The 18062-nt window shown below is 45.3% G+C and overlaps 1 protein-coding gene across 1 annotated transcript in view; it reads left to right on the plus strand.

Moving 5' to 3' along the window:
- LSS (lanosterol synthase) overlaps nt 1-17405 on the plus strand; it is a 28148-nt gene extending 10743 nt beyond the window's left edge. Inside the window, exons 7-22 of the mRNA XM_054978542.1 lie at nt 1180-1315; nt 4181-4289; nt 6000-6118; nt 6644-6741; nt 7710-7737; nt 8460-8516; nt 9253-9324; nt 9925-9975; nt 10154-10303; nt 10945-11041; nt 11630-11735; nt 12120-12185; nt 13380-13460; nt 14454-14624; nt 15849-15927; nt 16676-17405. Coding sequence (XP_054834517.1) covers nt 1180-1315; nt 4181-4289; nt 6000-6118; nt 6644-6741; nt 7710-7737; nt 8460-8516; nt 9253-9324; nt 9925-9975; nt 10154-10303; nt 10945-11041; nt 11630-11735; nt 12120-12185; nt 13380-13460; nt 14454-14624; nt 15849-15927; nt 16676-16849 — 1594 coding nt within the window. The 3' untranslated portion in view covers nt 16850-17405. The remainder of the gene's footprint in view (nt 1-1179; nt 1316-4180; nt 4290-5999; nt 6119-6643; nt 6742-7709; nt 7738-8459; nt 8517-9252; nt 9325-9924; nt 9976-10153; nt 10304-10944; nt 11042-11629; nt 11736-12119; nt 12186-13379; nt 13461-14453; nt 14625-15848; nt 15928-16675) is intronic.
- The last annotated feature ends 657 nt before the right edge of the window (nt 17406-18062 follow it).

Here is an 18062-nt window from a genome sequence, read left to right on the forward strand (position 1 = left end):
TCAGGGAAATTCCATGCAGGAAAAGCCTGGCCGCACACACACAAAGATCTGTTAAGGTTTTGGCTAAAATAGCAGGAAGTGTGGGCTTTGGGATTTTCAGACTTTTGAGTTCTGGATTTAAAAATGCTGAGGCGCTTTGCTGAATTCTAGCGGTGAAAAAGCAAGAAACAGGGAAGTCTCAAAACGTGTGGTTCATTTCCTGCCACAGGCTTGACTTCGGAGCTCCCTCAGTTGAGTCCTCTTGCCTAACCTGTCCCCACTAGAGATGTAAGAGTTGTAGAAATTCTGAAGCCATGGGGGGGGGTCCCCTCGGGGGGGGGTGGAAATGGAGCCTTTGGGAAAAATTTGTAATAAACACACTAATTTTCCTATCAAATCAAAACTACTTTTACTGATTTAACAACATGAGATGCATTCTTCAAAACTTAGTTAACATATAAAATTGTACTGTTTTGCACATGTATGGAATTTAAAAGTATAAATATCTTCCTCTCTTACAAGAATAATGGCAAGCATGCCCCATACTTGAAAAAGAGTTGCAAACTTTTGTACCTTATACTACCATAGCACGTGTCTTTAATTTTTGCCATTTGAGAGGTGGGGGGAGGTGGAGTTGAAAGTATATTCTGTAGTAAACAGCTCAGCCTTTCTCCTCTTCTTAATTCTCCATTAATAGCAGCTTTCATACAGATATTTTCAGTGACACCCCCAAGTACACCAGCTCAGCCAGGTTTTCTTTTACTCTCTTCCCATTGGGTTGTTTTTTCTGTTCTCTGTTCTGGCGGCTGTGGTGCTCAGGAAGAGATCAGGCCGTATAGCAAGGTTGCATTATTTGGTTTTTCAGGAGACGGAGAAAGCATGTGATCAAATAAAAGGCTCCCTTCAGCCTTTACCTACCCTAAACAGGCCTATTACGCAGGTAGCCTTTGATCGGTTGGGGCAGTTTTCCGTGATACCAGCTTGGGGATATCCCGATCTATTCTCCTTAGTCAACCTTGTAATAAGATTCACAGAAGCTCTTGATGACAAAGTGAAGTCTTAACTCATGAAAGCTTATGCTGAAATAACATTTACTTTGTTTTTGAGGTGCTACGAGAGTCTTATTTGTGATAGCTTTGTGCTGAGGTGAGTAGCTATGTCCTGTCATTAATCTGAGGCAAACTTTTCGATTTGCGGTAGGCTGTTTCCTTCCTGGATGCCGTGCCACCCCGCCTCGCTCTGGTGCCACTGCCGACAGGTCTACCTGCCCATGGCCTATTGCTATGCCACACGCCTTACTGCAGAAGCAGATGAGCTCGTCCTGAGCCTCCGGCAGGTACTTAAATCTACACCTCTTCCTCTCTCTCTCTCTCTCCCTCAGTGAGGCTGTTGTCCTTCTATAATTTCATGGCTACCGACAAAAGGAAGTGATTTTAAGCAAAGGCCGGACTAAACCTCGGGATATAGAACTGTGGTAATCTCTGCTGTTAAACCATCACTGTGAATTCATCCAAGCGTGCTCCCGGTTGGTCTACAGCAATGTTGCCAATCTGCTTTTTGCAAGGAATAAAGCCAAAAATCCATGTACCTTCAAATATCAAGCAAAATAAAGTTTAAAAAAAGTTTCAAGTTTTTTTCAAATGAGCAAATGCGCGAGGTTGGTTTCAGGTGGGTAGCAGTATTGGTGTGCAATAGAAGAGCAAGACGTGAGGCCAGTAGCCCCTTTAAGACCAACAAGGTTTCCAGGGTGTATGCTTTTGAGAGGTATCAGACTAAAGAAGCTTTGGAGGAAGGAAGCTAGAAACCTGTTGCCTTTGCCACTGTTTACTGCAGTTGAATCTTTCTTGTTCACGATCTTATTCGCTAGTTTTAGTCATTTAGAGAGTTTCTATGCCGCCTCAGAATATCGGCTCAAGGTGAATTATAAAGTAATAAAACATACATCGGCTTAAAAATTATTTAAAATTAACAAACAAAATCCCAGACAGGATCTTAAAGTCAGTATAAAAACACTGAGCAGCTTAAATCGAGTCTCATAAAATGGTTCTCAAGCTAAACTTTTCTCAGACTAGAAGTCGAGAGTTGCCAGCTTCAGCTTGGGATATTCCTGGAGCTTTGAGGATGATGCCTGGGAAAGGGTGGAGTTTGAGGAGGAAGCTCAGTAGGGAAGTGGTATCAGTCCGTGTTCCAGGGAAATTGAGCTCTGTCCTCTGGAGATCAGTTGTAATTCTGTGAGAACTTCAGGCCACACCTGGAGGTTGGGAAATCTTTTAGTAGCAGACTGTAAAAGCCATTTAAAAAGATAAAACCCCTTAGCTAAAAGATATGGAGGAAAAAGCAATATTTGGGCATGGCACCCAAAAGACAGTAGGGTGAACCTCAAAGGATATTCTGCAGGCAAAGCAAGGTGCCACCACTGAAAAAGCCCTGCCTCAGGTCACCATCCACTTTGGAGGCAGGGCACTGATAACTGGGCTGTGAAGGAGATCTTAGCTTGACGAGAGGACAGTATTGGAGAAGGCCAGCCTTTGTATTAGACTGAATTATAGCGTGTATTGCAATCCCAGGAGAAGTGCAGGTTGTAGATTCTCCTTGCTTTTGGCTGACTGTACAGGGATATATTGTGTCCAAAAGGTAATTGATGATGTGATTTATTTAGAATAATGTATTGTTCAGGGGTCTGATCACAAAATCCTGTTAGCTTAGACTTTGCAATACACAGTGGATTCCCCCCCACTCCACAAAGCCTGCTACTTTTCAGGTTGCATCCCAACAAGATCACTAAGCACTGCTTGGCCTTTTTCCCCTCTGCAGATTCTGATTTTGTCGAATGGGTAATTTTGTGGGTTTGATCCTGAGATAAGAGATTGTGGGGGAAGTGACCATGTGACTTTAGAGGCTGCTCTGTGTGCAGGGACTGCACGGGTCCCTGAGAGATTGGTTTTAAAAATCCTGGTTGTGCATATTCACAGTTGAGGCAACTTTAGACACATGCACCTGAGGATTCAGGAAGAATCTGTAATGCATCGGTGGTTCTTTAATATGATGGGTATTAACAAGCACAGGAGCAGAGGTCCCATTTTCCCCTTCCTCATGTTGTTTCCTCTTCTTCCACCCGTGGTCTTGCTCTCCACAGCTCTGCTGGACCCTGTTCTCTCTCTCTCTCTCTCTCTCTCTCTCTCTCTCTCTCTCTCGTCTTTTCCTTCCTCCCACCTACCTTATGTGGTTTGTTTCCTTCCCCCACCTCCAAGCCAGACCACTTAACTGCTACCTCTTCTCTGATTTTCTTTGTCCTCTCTACACTCCCCCCCCCAGCACCTTCTGTTGTCAGCATTTTGGGATTGCTGCAGCAATTCAAAACACTGTCCAGAGTTTTCTTTCCATTGTGACATCAGTACATGCTCTGTTTTGTGGGGGTTTTACCCCCTCTTTTACACTTCCCACGTTATTCTGCAGACTGGGGGAGGGGCGGGAGTTACCAGGTTTGCAAGAACATCTACCTTAGCCCTGAGTGGCTCCCATGGGTGGGTTTTTTGATACACCAATTGAATTGGGGGACTGCCTATGATATTATATTGGAGAGTCACAAGGAGGTAATGCTCTAACATGACACTATTTTTAGATATACAGTCTTACATTGGAGACATCCATAGATCTGTCACCAATATCACATTTAAAAGCTACTTTAAAGTGCATTGGGAATTTTACTGAATCCTTGATTATGCTTTTTGAGAGATGCTTAAATTGCAAAAAATACACATTCAGAGATCACTAAAAACAATTCCCTTAGATCTGCCCTTGGCAAATATGGGTGAACCATAGGGGGGGTCTAATGGGGCACTTTTGTGCTCCTTAAATAGCAAGGGTTTTTGGTACTGGATGCCTTCTTTAAAAATATAATTTTCTCAAGGTCGATGAGTGGGGGAATGGGGGAAGAGTCTGATGGAGAGGAAGACCTTTTTTCTCTTCACTTCTGGGGTTCTTCTGAATGTTGTGAATTTCAGTGAAAGATTGTTGGAGTGAATCCTCAGGTGTAGAGGTCTCAAACCCCCAACGGGACAGACGTTGAAGAATCCTGTTCTCCTTGATGATATACTGAGGTCTTAGCTGAGAATGTGTATCCATAGTTCGATATCCAGTTTAATTCCTAGTGACAATTCGCCTCTTACTGATGTAATATCCTGTGATCTTTTCTTTGTAGGAGTTGTATGTACAAGACTATTCCAGCATTGACTGGCCAGCACAGAGAAATAACGTGGCTGCATGCGACATTTATACCCCGCATAGCTGGCTTCTTAATATTGTTTATGGTGAGTGGAGCATGGACTCTGGTTCTGACAACATTGTGGCTTTATACACATTTTTCCGTGTTCCGAAAGAGCCATGGGTGGTGGGAGGGCCTGTTTTGACACTTGAAAGGGCTGGGGGTAAAGAAGATCACCTGATCCTACTGTGCCACTGGTCCAATCAGGATCAAGCCCTTGTGACATTTTTAAATCGCTGAATTCTTCTCTAAAATGGCATCAGCACCCCCAGGTTGGACCCATAGACTCCATAACATCCAGTATGGTCCAGAGTAGAGCTCTAAAGGAAGTTTTACCTTTTTGGGTCGTACTTTTGTCTTCCTGGCTATGGCTAGTTTCTTGCTGGGGTGCATGGATGGTTTGTAGAAGGAAAAACCAGGTAGAAATCAAATTAGCTGTTAGACTGCCCTTTTTAAGTCTTCTCTTCTGAACTTTTGCAATGACCTTTGTACTACCTTCAGATTTTGAGAGCAGGTATTTTGTAGTTCGGAGCTCTTGTGTCTGTGAGAAAAGCAGTCTTCATGAGTCTTCTCTGATGTTCTTGTCTCAAGTGCCTTCTTCTAGACCTCTGGGGATGCTCGTTTTATAGCATGGGATGCCAGCTCTTGATACCACATGAAACAACCAGCATGGGGTGGTGTTGGGGTGTTGGACTAGGTCTGGGGATACTTGGATTCAAATCCCCACTCTGCTGTGTAACCTTGGGCCAGTCACTGTCCTTCAGCCTCACCTACCTCACAGGGTTGTTGTAAATATAAAACTTCATTTATATCCAGAGGGGACCCAAAGCAGCGTATATCATTCTCCATTTTATCTTCACAGCAACCTGTGAGATAGGTTAGGCTGAGCGGCTCGCCCCAGGTCATCTAACAGGTCTCTGTGGCAGAGTGGAGATTCGAACTTGGGTTTCCCAGTTCCTAATCTGACTCTGTAACCAATATTGTAAGCTGCTTTGGATCTCTTTAGGGGAGAAGAGTGCAGTATTAAAAAAATCGCTTCATTCATTCATCGCTCGGAGCTTTCTTTACAAAGTTGTGTTCTTCAACCTGCTCTGCTCTTGCTTGACTTACTGGTTGAATTCTGACTCCTGAAGATCTCATGACCTTCTCGACAGCTGGTACTGGGAGAATCCACTAAGAGCAGAACCACAAGTGACAAAAGGCACAGATTGGACACTTGTCAGCTTCCCTCACGTTTTGGCGGGAAATGTAGGCAGCTTGGCGGAATGTTGGACAAGTGACAGTTGAAAAGTCCATTGGACAGCAGTCAGAGAGTCAAGCTGCAAGACCAGGACGCCTACATTTCCCATCAAAACTTGAGGGAAGCAGACAAGTGTCCAATCTGTGCCTTTCGTCACTTGTGGTTCTGCTCTGAGTGTGATGGTTGTCCTAGGACAGGGATTTTCTTAAAATGAGATTGATAATGCCTTCCAGACTTGTGGAGGAGGCTGTGGATTTGCTTGTGGTTTTGACTGTAGAACTCTGGGTAACAAAGCTCATCATGCCAGTTTGCTGTCATTGTAAATTGGCTTATTTTCTCTACTGAAGGGACTGAGCGCTGGCAAAGGAAAGGCCACCTTCGGGGATGAGCACTTGAGTAAAGTCTTAAGTTCAGAACGGGCAAAGTGGCCGTGTCTCCTTTCCTACCCATGTGGCTTTGGACTCTTCCTCTGGTAACAAGGCCTCCTTCTCTCTCTGTCTTGTGTCTCCATTCCAGCAATATGCAACACCTATGAGAGATATCATAGCAAGACTCTAAGAAAAAGAGCTGTAGAAGAACTCTATGACCACATCAAGGCCGACGACCGGTTCACCAAGTGCATCAGCATTGGCCCTGTAGGTCACACTTATGGTTTAGCCTTGGAGCGAACCCATCTGGGGCTGGGCTTTGCAGCTACCAGAGACTCGGTTCTGGAGCTCCTTACTGCAACTCTTGGCAGAGAAGCTGTTCCTTCATGTGATGGTGGCATTTAGGATTCCTGTGATATAAGAGAACACAGGCTGTGCAGAGACCCAGTCCACCATCTCTCCCTTGTCCCTGCCGAGTTTTTGGCTTGTTCATATGTCTCACTGAATTCAGTGCTCCTTAGCTTGAAGCAAATATATGCAGGATTAGGTTTAAATTAAAATTAGTTAGAGAGTCTATTGAGAGAGCTTATTTTATGTAAGCACCATCTGTCCAGCGGAAACTGTTTCTGGGAGCTGGTCCCTGAATCCCCAGTCTTACAGTCCTAAGAAGCTTTGTTTGGGCTTTGTTCTCCCAAGATGCAGAAGTTCAATTTGTCAAGAGACACAAATATGAGATTCTTTAGCTCTCCAAGAGGACAGGAACTAAGTGTTGCCCTTTCGTTGGCCTTCTAGATATCGAAAACCATTAATATGCTCGTTCGCTGGCATGTTGATGGGGACCAGTCCCCTGTGTTTCGAGAGCACGTCTCCAGGATCCCCGACTACCTCTGGTAAGTCTGTGTAAAAATTCTGAAAACTAAAAAAGGACTGTGAACGGTGAATATGAAATATACCATATATATTCTAACAATCTATCATTGTACATAACTAGTCAATAACCATACCGATCATAAACAACTGTAAATCAGCAACGAAGGTCCTAAAATCAAATACACATCAATAGACAAGAACCATCCAGAAAACATTTCAAGTTCTTTGAGACTTAATAAGTCTTTGACAGATTATCATTTAATTTATTCACAAGTGCAAAGCCTGATTGTTTACCCAGGAATTTTCAGTCCAATATTAGCAATTAGAAAAGGAGCTGTGTTGTCTTAAACCCTTGCGAATCTTAAGCGAGAAAGGGGGGGGAAACAATCTTGGTGGTGCTGTATCCTAGTTGTTCCTCCACTTATCTCAGGTAAGTCTGCATCCATATAGCTGCAGCAAACATGCCTTTAAAATGCCTTCAGCGCATACTGTTTCTCGGGAAGCACTTTGCTCTGCTCAACGCATGCTTAGAAAGCAGTAGCTGTGCTGTTGTGGCTGAAGTGCTGTTATCTGGAGGCACTGTAGGACGCAGCCTGCTCTGCGACAAAGCAGGAGCTCTTGTACGGTTACATCTGTTTGCTCTTTGCAGTTCTTGCACCCCTGCCGTGGAAGAGGGTGGCCGTCTAACTTCACAACCACCATGTGACGCCAGTTCAGGGAGGAGAGAAGCGAGCTTTATAGCTGAGCAGGGGTTTCAGCCTGAGTGTCCCACATTCGACACAATGGCGTTCCCACCATTGCAGTACAAGGGCTTTTCCTCAATGTCTAGCAGTGATTCTCATTTATCTCAGGCCAATGACCACAAAGAGAATACCATTTGCTGTCCTCCTGCCCGTACGATGAGTGCGGCTTGCAGACCTTGCTACAGTTTGGTGGGGGTTCATTCTAGATGCAACAATGCATGCTTCTTTTTTTTATCTCCCTGCAGGCTGGGAATGGATGGCTTGAAGATGCAGGTAAAGCACTGGTGGCCAAAGGAAAAGAGTTTCTTCTTCCTTTTTTCCCCTTCCTCTTCCTTGAGGGGCAATCAAAGTAAGAGAAGTGGCCACTGGGAGAAAGAGTGCTAAATCCTTTTTCCAACCCTCCATTTCTCTGTTGCTTTCCTCTCACAGGGCTACAAATAAAGTACAGGAAAGCCCCTGAGAGGGAGCTATTTTGAGCAGAGAAAGTTCTCTGCACCCTCAGGGGAGCAGTTGGCCCTAGACACTCGTGTCCTTTCCAGCCCACGTCATGTGGTCCATCACTTTTGATGTGGCTTTGTAATCCTGGTTGACCATGATGACTGAGCAAGGGAGTGCTGACGAGGAGGTAGATGGTGGCTGTCCAGCAGCATCCTTAATCCCTGTGGCTGCCTAGAAGCTGAAAACACATTGGAAGATGCCCTTCTGTAATTTCTCCCTGCAAATCTAGTTTCTTGTGAGACTTTCTGGGAAGCCTGCTTAATGAGTACTACCCATGTGGCTAAGATCATCTTCCGTAGGAAACCATGGCAGTTGTCATTTGACTGGGTGATTATGGCTAGCAGTGGCTTAGTTTGGCTTAGTTTTGCTTGCCACAATACATTTTTGGGATGGTGACTGTTAGCAACTCTGGGATCAGTTGCAGGAAGAAAGAGAGGCAAGTCAGAATTCAGCAGCCCAAAAACGTGTGGTTCAACTGTGCCTTCCGTCTCTTTTAGGGCACCAACGGATCACAGCTTTGGGATACAGCATTTGCCGTCCAAGCTTTCTTGGAGGTACTTTTCACAAGTTCCTCATTTGCTATGCCCTAGGTTTCTCATGTGCTTGCAAAACCATGGTTTCTTTTCATCATGTTTGGAGGGAACCGCTTGAAGGCTTTATGGAAATTCTAAGAGAACGCTTCTGGGTTTATCGATTTGAAGATCAAGAGAAACAAGCACAGACAGAATCATACCTAAATATTAAGCAAGTCCTGTGGAGAAAAAACTCTCCAATATTGGTCAGAAAAGCACAGGATGGATCCGGGAAGTCATCAGAGATACGGAACAAAGCCAAGCAAGGATTAACGCTGGTGGTGTGCCAGTGCTAGAGGTGTAGCTTGGTACTTTTGTGTTGAGAGGGCTGGTAAATGACCAACACAAATCAGAACATCGAAGTACAAGTAATCTGCTATCTTTAGTGTGACTTAGTTTGTGACATTTTAATTTTGCGTTTCCTCCAAGGATCACAAGATGCGGTTCTTCCCTCTGCCTCCCAAACTTTGTGAGGTGGATTAGGCTGAGAGAGGGTGACTGGCTTAAGGTCGTCCAGTACATTTCCCGGCCAGGTGGAAGCTGCACCTGGCTCGTCTGCAGCCTACTCTAACCAGTGCACCAAACTGCCTTTTGCTCTACCAAATGAAATCTAATTTTGGTACCTTTTCCACAGTTCTTTTCGATTCTAAATGATGATCTGTTATTAAAAAAACCCCTATTAAGTCAAGAGTTTTAAAACAGTATATTTTTTTAAAAGGCAGGTGCTCAAAAGAAGCCTGAATTTGCCTCCTGTTTGCAACAGGCGCACACGTTCTTCAGAATCTCTCAGGTAAGGACCAAGGTACCACATATGTATATGGACTCGTGAACGAATTTCTTGTCGTCCAGTTCTGATGTGCTCTTACCTGGGTTTTTTTTTTAAAAAGGTGGGTAAATTTACATTTTGGATTATCCTTCTGTAGTTCTTCCTGTGAACTGAGCATGCGTACCCATCCACAATCTCGCCTTCCATATCCCCAGGGAAGAGTTGCTGGTATCGGTCGCATGCAGGAGGGCATAGGTTACAAACTCATTCCTGTGGGATTGAGTGCCCCACTGTGTCAGCTGTTCATCCCATCTGAATCAGTCAGTTGGAAGAGTTTGTGCCACCTTGATGCATCTGCATGCCTGTTCTCTTCTCCCCAGCCTGTAACATCCAACCCAGGAACATCCGAACAAAAACTCCCTTATTCATGTCAAAATGTATTGATCTTCAGACTAAAATTTGAGAATGCAAAAAAATGAACAACTGGTATCATGGAGATACTCTCCACGAGTATTTACAACCTTGCAAGCTATCACTTTCCCGGGATAGTTTCTACCCTACTTTTCCTGTGATGTAAATTGCTTCTTTCTGCCGTTGTTGAATGTGGTTTCATATCTCCTCCAGATTCCAGAAAACCCGCCTGATTATGAGAAGTACTACCGCCAAATGAACAAGGTATACTCTGGAAGGAGGTGAAAGAGGCTTTCCTTATATGAAAATAAGCTGATGAAGGGCTGAGTGAATGGGTCATCAGAATAGCTTGGAAGGTGTGCTGGGAAGCATTTTTATTGCCCCCCCCCCATCCTTGTTCTGCATTCATCACTAAAATCCCTGGTGTCTGATTATCCTCTAGGGAGGATTTCCCTTCAGCACTCGGGATTGTGGCTGGATTGTGGCTGACTGTACAGCGGAAGGGCTGAAGACCGTGATGCTGATGCAGGAAAAATGCCCATTCCTAAAGGAGCACATCCCACCGGCGCGCCTCTTTGATGCTGTCAATGTGGTGAGTGTGAGGAAGCAGGGCGGGCGGGGGGGGGGGGGCATCTGGTTCTACTGCAGACTTCATTCTGCTCCCCAGTGCTTATTTCTCCATGGCCCTTCTTTGTTGGTTAGTGAGGATGAAGATTTCTGTGCAAGATCCAGACTCGAGCGGTGCACAACCCTGTCAGTTTTGTGGCCCATAAAACGGTTGTCGGAGCTAAATGGGATGTGGCACAGTGTTGCCATGATCCACCCTGTGGCTCTTCAGTGGAGTGTCAGAATTATGTCTCTCAGCTATTCTCTGGATGAGAGCTGGCATTCTGACCCCTTCTTTCCCCACTCTGTGCACCAGAAAGTTCCCTGTTTCCAGAGACTTGCGTCCCACAGTTTTGGCTTAGCAAGCTACTTCTGTATCTAGAACTGGAACATGGCACAAGTTTCCTGGGTGGGCTTCAGAATGCTTCATTTGGGAAGCAAGCAGAGCAGATTATAGATGGCAAAGCTGCGAACCACAGGGCAACGTCCCTTAGAGGTTGTATGTAGTATATCCCTGTTCTACAGTTGTGTTTCTTTCACAAAGACAACAAAGTTGGTGGGAGTTGTGTATGCATAGATATACTTTCTTTTGCATAAGATTTTTTTATGCCTCTCCTGTGCTTTCAGTTGCTGAACTTGCGAAATGCTGATGGTGGCTTTTCTACTTACGAAACGAAGCGTGGGGGCTGGCTGTTGGAACTGCTGAATCCATCTGAGGTCTTCGGTGAGAACGGGTTGTAGGGCTCGGTTTCTGAAATCTGGGTTGGCCCTTGAAGTTTTGACCTGTGGGAATGGGTGTCAGATTGCTGGGCAGGTGGAATGGGTCTTCAGAAATCAGTTCACTGGCTTGATGACATATCTCTGTCAAGCAGGCATGGCTGGCTGATGGCCGATAGACAGATCAGCTCTTCCTCTTTCCCTCCCTTGGCAACCTCATCAAAGTTATAAAAAGAGTGATTAGTTTCACTTGAAAAGTGACGCTGAGCTGCAGTAACTCTGGATACTTCATGCTGGAACGCAACATCACTCGTGGGCTTCATAATACGCACAGGTGCATCCTGGTGATGCTGTGCCTGAGCATGTGCGCTGCACATCATCATAGAGGTGCCAGGTTAATTATGGATGCGACAGCTGTAGAAAGCATATCTGTCGAAATACGCTCTGGCCTCCAAAGAATGCTGTGGTCCCTGAGAATACAGCAATTGGGTTGTCCTTGATGTACAGCGATGCATTCTCGGTGGCCTTTCCCCCCACCCCGGACTTCTGCTTTTATAGATGTGCTCCTGTTTTTTGCTTTCTCTGTGATTTGCAGGCGATATCATGATAGACTACACGTATGTTGAATGCACCTCGGCAGTGATGCAGGCATTGAAGCATTTCCACGAGAGCTTTCCTGAGCATCGAACACACGAAATCAGGTAAAAAGGACAACGAAAGACCAAAACAGAAGAGAGGCAAGCCATGGCGCCCTCCGTTCAAAGCGTGAATGTTTCATGTGAAATGAATATTCCACTGGGTGGAATGCCAGGAATAGTGTTGATGGGCACCATGGGCACTGCGTTGGAGACACCGGATCTAGAGACTGGGTGAATTCTTCTAGAGTGTCAACTGAGGGCTCCAATTGTGCCTTCAGCCCTTCAGTGTGCGGTCTAGATTGGGGCTGGAATGTTACACTATCTCAATGAGAGCAGTGAATAAAAGTAGGGTTTTTTTATTGTCTGCAAGCTGGAGAGGGATGTGGGAGGAAGAGTGGCTGATATTTGCTGGTCAAAAGTGTTTCCAACTGCTTTGTTTTTGCTTAGGGAAACTCTCCAAGAGGGTTTGCAGTACTGCCGGAGAGTGCAGAGGGATGACGGCTCCTGGGAAGGGTGAGTGTCTTCAGATAGTCAAGTGCTGCGTGAGCAGGGAGGGGGGCCTTGTCAGACTGTGGCTTGCTAAAGGTTGCAATCCAGACTACCCCTTGCAATGAGACATGAGTCCATCGATTTCAAAAGGTTTACTGAATATAAACAACCATTATAGTCCACACTCCAAGATACAAGGATCTTGGCTGATACAGAAGTATTGTTACGACCGACAGGCAAAAGCTAAGGTACAGAATAGCAATTCCCTGCAGGCCCCATCCTCCCCCCACAGTTCTCAAAACAATCGGCTTGAGGGTGAGAAAGTGAAAGTTTCTCAAGGCTTGAAAGGCTGTAGCCAAGACATTCCTCCTCTTCCTGTGATCTTCCAACGAACAGCTTGGCACCTGCAAAAGAAGCACTAAAGATACTGACAGGATTAAAATGGAGTCTCTTTGGTTTAAACATACGTAAAACACAGTCAAAACCTGACAGGCCTGTCCCGTTCTTTAGCAGGGTCAGAAGGGTCTCCCACCCAAGCAGCAAGGCGCCAGTTCTTTAGCACTTTGAATGCTGTGGAGTAAAAAAACAACTATCTGTAGTTAGAAGATCCTTGAAGTCTTTTTTGTGCTAGTTTTATTCGAATCTATGAGTCAAATTCTGCTTTGGACCAGTCAGTATTTCTCAACTTCTGCCATTTCCTCCCCAAGAATACAGGCCTGCCTTGTTCTAAGAGTTACTGTAGCAGTTTGAATACCTCCAAAGTGTTGCATTTATTATTCCTTATTCTTAGAAATCAGGTCCCTAGCCATTTATGGAAGGACTTCTGTGCTTTTACAAACCTGTATTCATTTCAATTAGCTTTACTGATCTAGAAAACACACTAATACGCCTGGGTCGGAAGGGTGCAATTTGGCATGGGAAAATGGCAGCAAGAAAAAGGCTAAATAGTTCTATGCCATTCTGAAGAACACATTTTTGTCCAGAAAGAAACGACTTTGGAGGGCAACGGGGGGAATGCTGTGAGGCAGCAGAGAATCCCCAAGTGGGCTTTTGAAAGAGAATGGCAGAGAAACCGGAAATGACTTTCAAGTGCCTGTGGTAAGGTTTTGAGGACCAAACTTTTCCAAGGAGTGCATGGTTACTTGCACCTCTTTTCTTTCTATTTCCTCTCCTCCACATGCCTGTATTTCATGTGCTTTCTTTTCTCGCCCCTACTAGATGTTGGGGGGTTTGTATCACCTATGGCACCTGGTTTGCTCTGGAAGCATTTGCTTGTATGCAGCACAAGTATGAAGACGGGTGAGTGGAAACCTTTCCAGGTTGGGGGGTGTGTGTGGTTGTATTTGCAATGAAAAATGTGCACTCCTATCACCCTGTTTCTGAGCAACGGAAGTGTGTCTAGCACTCTGTTCTCAGTCTAGAACAGGGGTCCCCAGCCTTTTTTAGCCTGCAGTCCCCTCTGGAATTCTGAGGCAGGGTGGTGGCTGCTGCGGGAGGCAGAGCCATGCATAAACACAGAGGAAGCCCAAGTGGAGGGTAGAAGAGGGCTATTTTTTAAAAATATATATATGTACTGGGAAAGACGTGTGAGCAGGAGAATAAAGCCAACTCTGTGTGGCAGCTGCTGCCATGAAAACATTATTTAAATCTACATCACCAATCACCTTCATTGGCCAATCGGAAGCAGTGCTGGCCGAGAGCCCCACTTGGTGAGTGCCAGGAATAGTGTTGATGGGCACCATGGGCACTGCGTTGGAGACACCGGGTCTAGAGACTGATTTCCCTGGAACCTGGGAATGCTAGTCTAGTCATGATGCTAGTCTAGTCATGATGCTAGTCTAGTCATGACAGCTAAGAGAAAGAGATGGCCGCCCACTCCTGTATCTCCTTTGTGACCTCATGTGGCCCAGGAAAAGGGACAGAGTACAGATGCCGTGGGATTGAAGTAAGAACAAGGAGTGATCAGAGTGTGGGGAAGGGTCTCCCAAGGCATCGTGCATGCGTGCGCAAGGGAGTACACATGGGATGATTGGGGAGGGGGCTTCTGAGGCATAGAAACAGGTGTGGTCCACTGGAGAAGAGCTTCTATTGCCATGTACAGAAGCCATCAGTCCCATTAATTTGTACAGATTTCAGAGAGAGAATTAAGCTGGGCTTCTCCCTCTTCCCTCCACAGCATTTACTCCCTGGTGTGATAAAGTCACCTGCATATTCTGCGAACCCTGGCATACTCTCCCCATGGAGCCTTGAGGTCGTCCCTGAAAATCCCTTCTTCTGTTGCTTCTCTTTCAGAGTGGCCTGCAAGGAAGTGTCTCGGGCTTGTGAGTTCTTGGTCTCCAAACAAATGGAGGATGGTGGTTGGGGAGAAGACTTTGAGTCTTGCGAACAACGCCGATACGTCCAGAGTGCCACATCCCAGATCCATAACACCTGCTGGGCTCTTCTGGGGCTCATGGCTGTTAGGTAAGGGCTTGTTGCCGGAAGTCACAGTGGTGGCCTGTGCTTGGTAAATGCAGATAAAAGCAGCCTCCATCCTTAGCTTGCACTTTATTGATCTTTTTATGGGGAATCCCTAGGTCTCTCCCAAGTGGATCTTGTCATTATAGTCCAGTAGATTCTATTGCCTTTAATGCACTGCTGAGAGAGTGAGAAGTCTTTCCAGGAAATGCAAATATCTTTTCCCCCAGGCCTTGTTCCCATTCACATCACACTGAACATTCAGTTGAAAGGGCTGGATGGTGCAAGGTGTCTGCCTGAGTCCCTAGAGAGCTGTCCTCCATCACCACCGAATTGTCACCATATGGGCTAAACAGTCTTTACTGTAGCAATGCCTATCTTCATTAGCTAGCCATGTGGTCTGCCTGAAGCAGGGCTTTTTTTCTGGGGAAAGAGGTGGTGGAACTTAGTGGGTTGCCCTTGGAGAAAATGGTCACATGGCTGGTAGCCCCGCCTCCTGATCTCCAGACAGAGGGGAGTTTAGATTGCCCTCTGTGCTGCAGGGGGTGGGGCCACCAGTCATGTGACCATTTTCAAGAGGCTCCGGAACTCCGTTCCACCACGTTCCATGCACACTACCGCCATTTTAAAATGATTTAGGAATGCTATGCAGGGCGTGCAGTGTGGTGAGCTGAGGTACTTTGCCGTGTGCTGAAATGGCTGCCCCCTGCAGGACTGATTAGGATTGGACCCTTGCTGCATTTTTAAAGCACTTCAAAATGGTGGCAGCGTCCGCAGGTATGACCTGTGGATTCAATCATGTCTAGTTTGATCCTTAGGCTACTTACTTTGTGTATACTCTGTAGGGGGAATCAACTGGCAGTTCTCTGATATTTGAGAGAAAACTGTAGCACTGGGCAGAGAGGTGTGCTTTTTGTAAATTTAGAAATTACCTGCCATAGCTTAGAGAGCCAGTTTAGTGTAATGGTTAAGAGCAGCAGGACTCTAATCTGGAGAACCAGGTTTGACTCCCCACTCCTCTGCTTGAAGCCAGCTGGGTGAGCTTGGGTCAGTCACAGTTCTCTCTGCCCCACCCACCTCACAGGGTGATAGTTGTGGGGATAATAACAACATACTTTGTAAACCGCTGTGAATGGGCATTGTCCTGAAATGCAGTATATAAATCGCATGTTGTTGTTGTTACTATGTTAGCAATCTAATCGGGGCAAAATTACACCTCTTGCTTTTCAGGTATCCTGATGTCAGAATCCTGGAAAGGGGGATTAAAATTTTGATCGACAAGCAACTGCCCAATGGGGACTGGCCTCAGGTAAAGCACCTCTTTTATGAACAATTTGCAATATGTTTGAAAATGGCGGCTCCCACATGTGGTCTGTACCCCACAGTTATCATCTGCTTCAGTCTTTAAAATTCCTCTCCTGGCCCACTAGCAAACTCCCCTTGCGACGTCAACTCTTGACGGGGGAGTGCAGATTTGCTGATTTGCTCATGATTCCCACGTAGGCAGTGAATTCTGGTTATTATTTTTATTTTATGTTATTTGTTTCGATTTCTATTCCACGTTCCCTGCCCGGGCAGGCTCAGGGCGGATTACATTCCATAAAACATTACAATAAAACTTGTCTATGACAATTTAAAACAACAATATCAAACAGTCTAATAAATAGTTAAAGTAATCAGTCCATCTTCCACCCAACCGTCACTTAAAGTTACTTTAAAAGTTAAAGTTACGATGTATTTTTGTACATAATCATTGCCAGTCTCAAAGTCTTTTCTCGGCTCTGTCAGTAGTTTGCATGAATTTGTGTATGAGATACGCAAATTGATAGGGTGCCTTAAACATGCTGTATTGTCAATTTCTCTTTATAATATGATTCCTTGAAGGTTCCCAGAATCCCCCTGCATTATAGAGTCTGGCCTTCTGGATTTGTGTCAGTCGCAGTACCAGTCCAGCAAGGGACATTTCATGAGTGACTGTTTCCTGCCCTTTTGTAACTGTCATAAACTGAGAGGGTAGCTTCTTATTTTTCTCTTTTTTAACCCCTCCCTCCCCTCAGGAGAACATTGCTGGAGTATTCAACAAGACCTGTGCTATCAGCTACACCTCTTACCGAAACGTCTTCCCTATTTGGACCCTTGGGCGCTTTTCCCGCCTACATCCCACCAGCTTCCTTGCTGGAAAGGGTTTGACTCAGCAGTTTGAAAATGAAGAAACAGGAAATGGCTGCTGACTTCCTGTCCACTTTGCCTAAATTGGGGACCATTGTTGCTCACACAAGCTGCCAGCGTGCCTAAGCAGGCCTCCTGTAATGATTTCAAGAAATGGGTGCATGCGTCTAAATGTTTGGTGAGATAGGTGAAGAGTGGAGGGTGAAAGAGAGAGATGAGTGAGTGATATGATTGGTTGATGACAGAGAGTGGGCGGAGTGAAGGCAGTTTTCAGTTACTGAGGGAGAGAAAAAGATTCAGTCAGGGCAAGAGAGGCGAGCTGTGTGCAGCCTGAGGGTGTTCATGTATTTGTGAGGGAAAGACAACCTGAGTGGAAGCCTGAACTGAGTGTGTCTGTGAGACTATATATTCATTCTATTTGAAGCAGGCAAACTGTGTGTGCGCCTGAGAGAGAAAGAATTGAGAGAGAGAAGAAAGCAGGCTAGCTGTGTGCTGTCTGAGGAGTTCTCTGTGAGAGAAATATAGAGCCTAGCGAAAGAGGCTAACTGTGTGTGAAGCCTTACAAGAGATCTGTGTGAATGAGTTTGGATGAAGCAACTAGAAGAACTAAGAACTACTTTTATGTAACCAATACGCTTCTTAAAAAAATAAACTGTGTTTTGTTTTGTTATATCCCAGAGTAGCAGTCATTGTTATCTCCCATTCCTATCCTCAGGGCCACATAGAACCACGAAGGAGCCTGACGCATAAACACGTTACCAAAGGGAAAACTTAAATAAAGTATATTGGAATTTAATATTCCTGGTGGCAGCTAACTACCTAGAGGGTGTGAAGGGAAAGATTAAAGCAAAATCCACCCTAAAGAAAGTGAAGATCATAACACCTCCCTTAATTGATTTCTAAATCACAGGACTATTTGAAGGTGACTAGAAGGCTCTGATTATTTCTGAAAGCATCAATAAGGGTCACGAGTTGATGGAGGCCACAGATGTTTTGCCCTCTTGATGATTCTTGCTGTATTTTTTTCTCTTGGGCATGTATGGCTATACACATACAATAAGAGGGAACAGAAATAGCGTGTCATTAAAAGACAGTATGTGGAGGTAAGCGAGGGCTTCTTCAGTCCAACATGCAGGTACAAAACCCTGATATCCTTATCCCTGAGTCTAGCTGGATTTTTTGTACATCACACATTGTTGAGCTTGACTCTGCTGTTACAGGGTTTCTACGTGTGGTAACAGCAATAGAGTCTAATTTTTCGTGTAAAGGAGGTGA

This window comes from Eublepharis macularius, chromosome 1 (assembly GCF_028583425.1).
Source record: "Eublepharis macularius isolate TG4126 chromosome 1, MPM_Emac_v1.0, whole genome shotgun sequence".
Taxonomy (NCBI): Eukaryota; Metazoa; Chordata; class Lepidosauria; order Squamata; family Eublepharidae; genus Eublepharis; species Eublepharis macularius.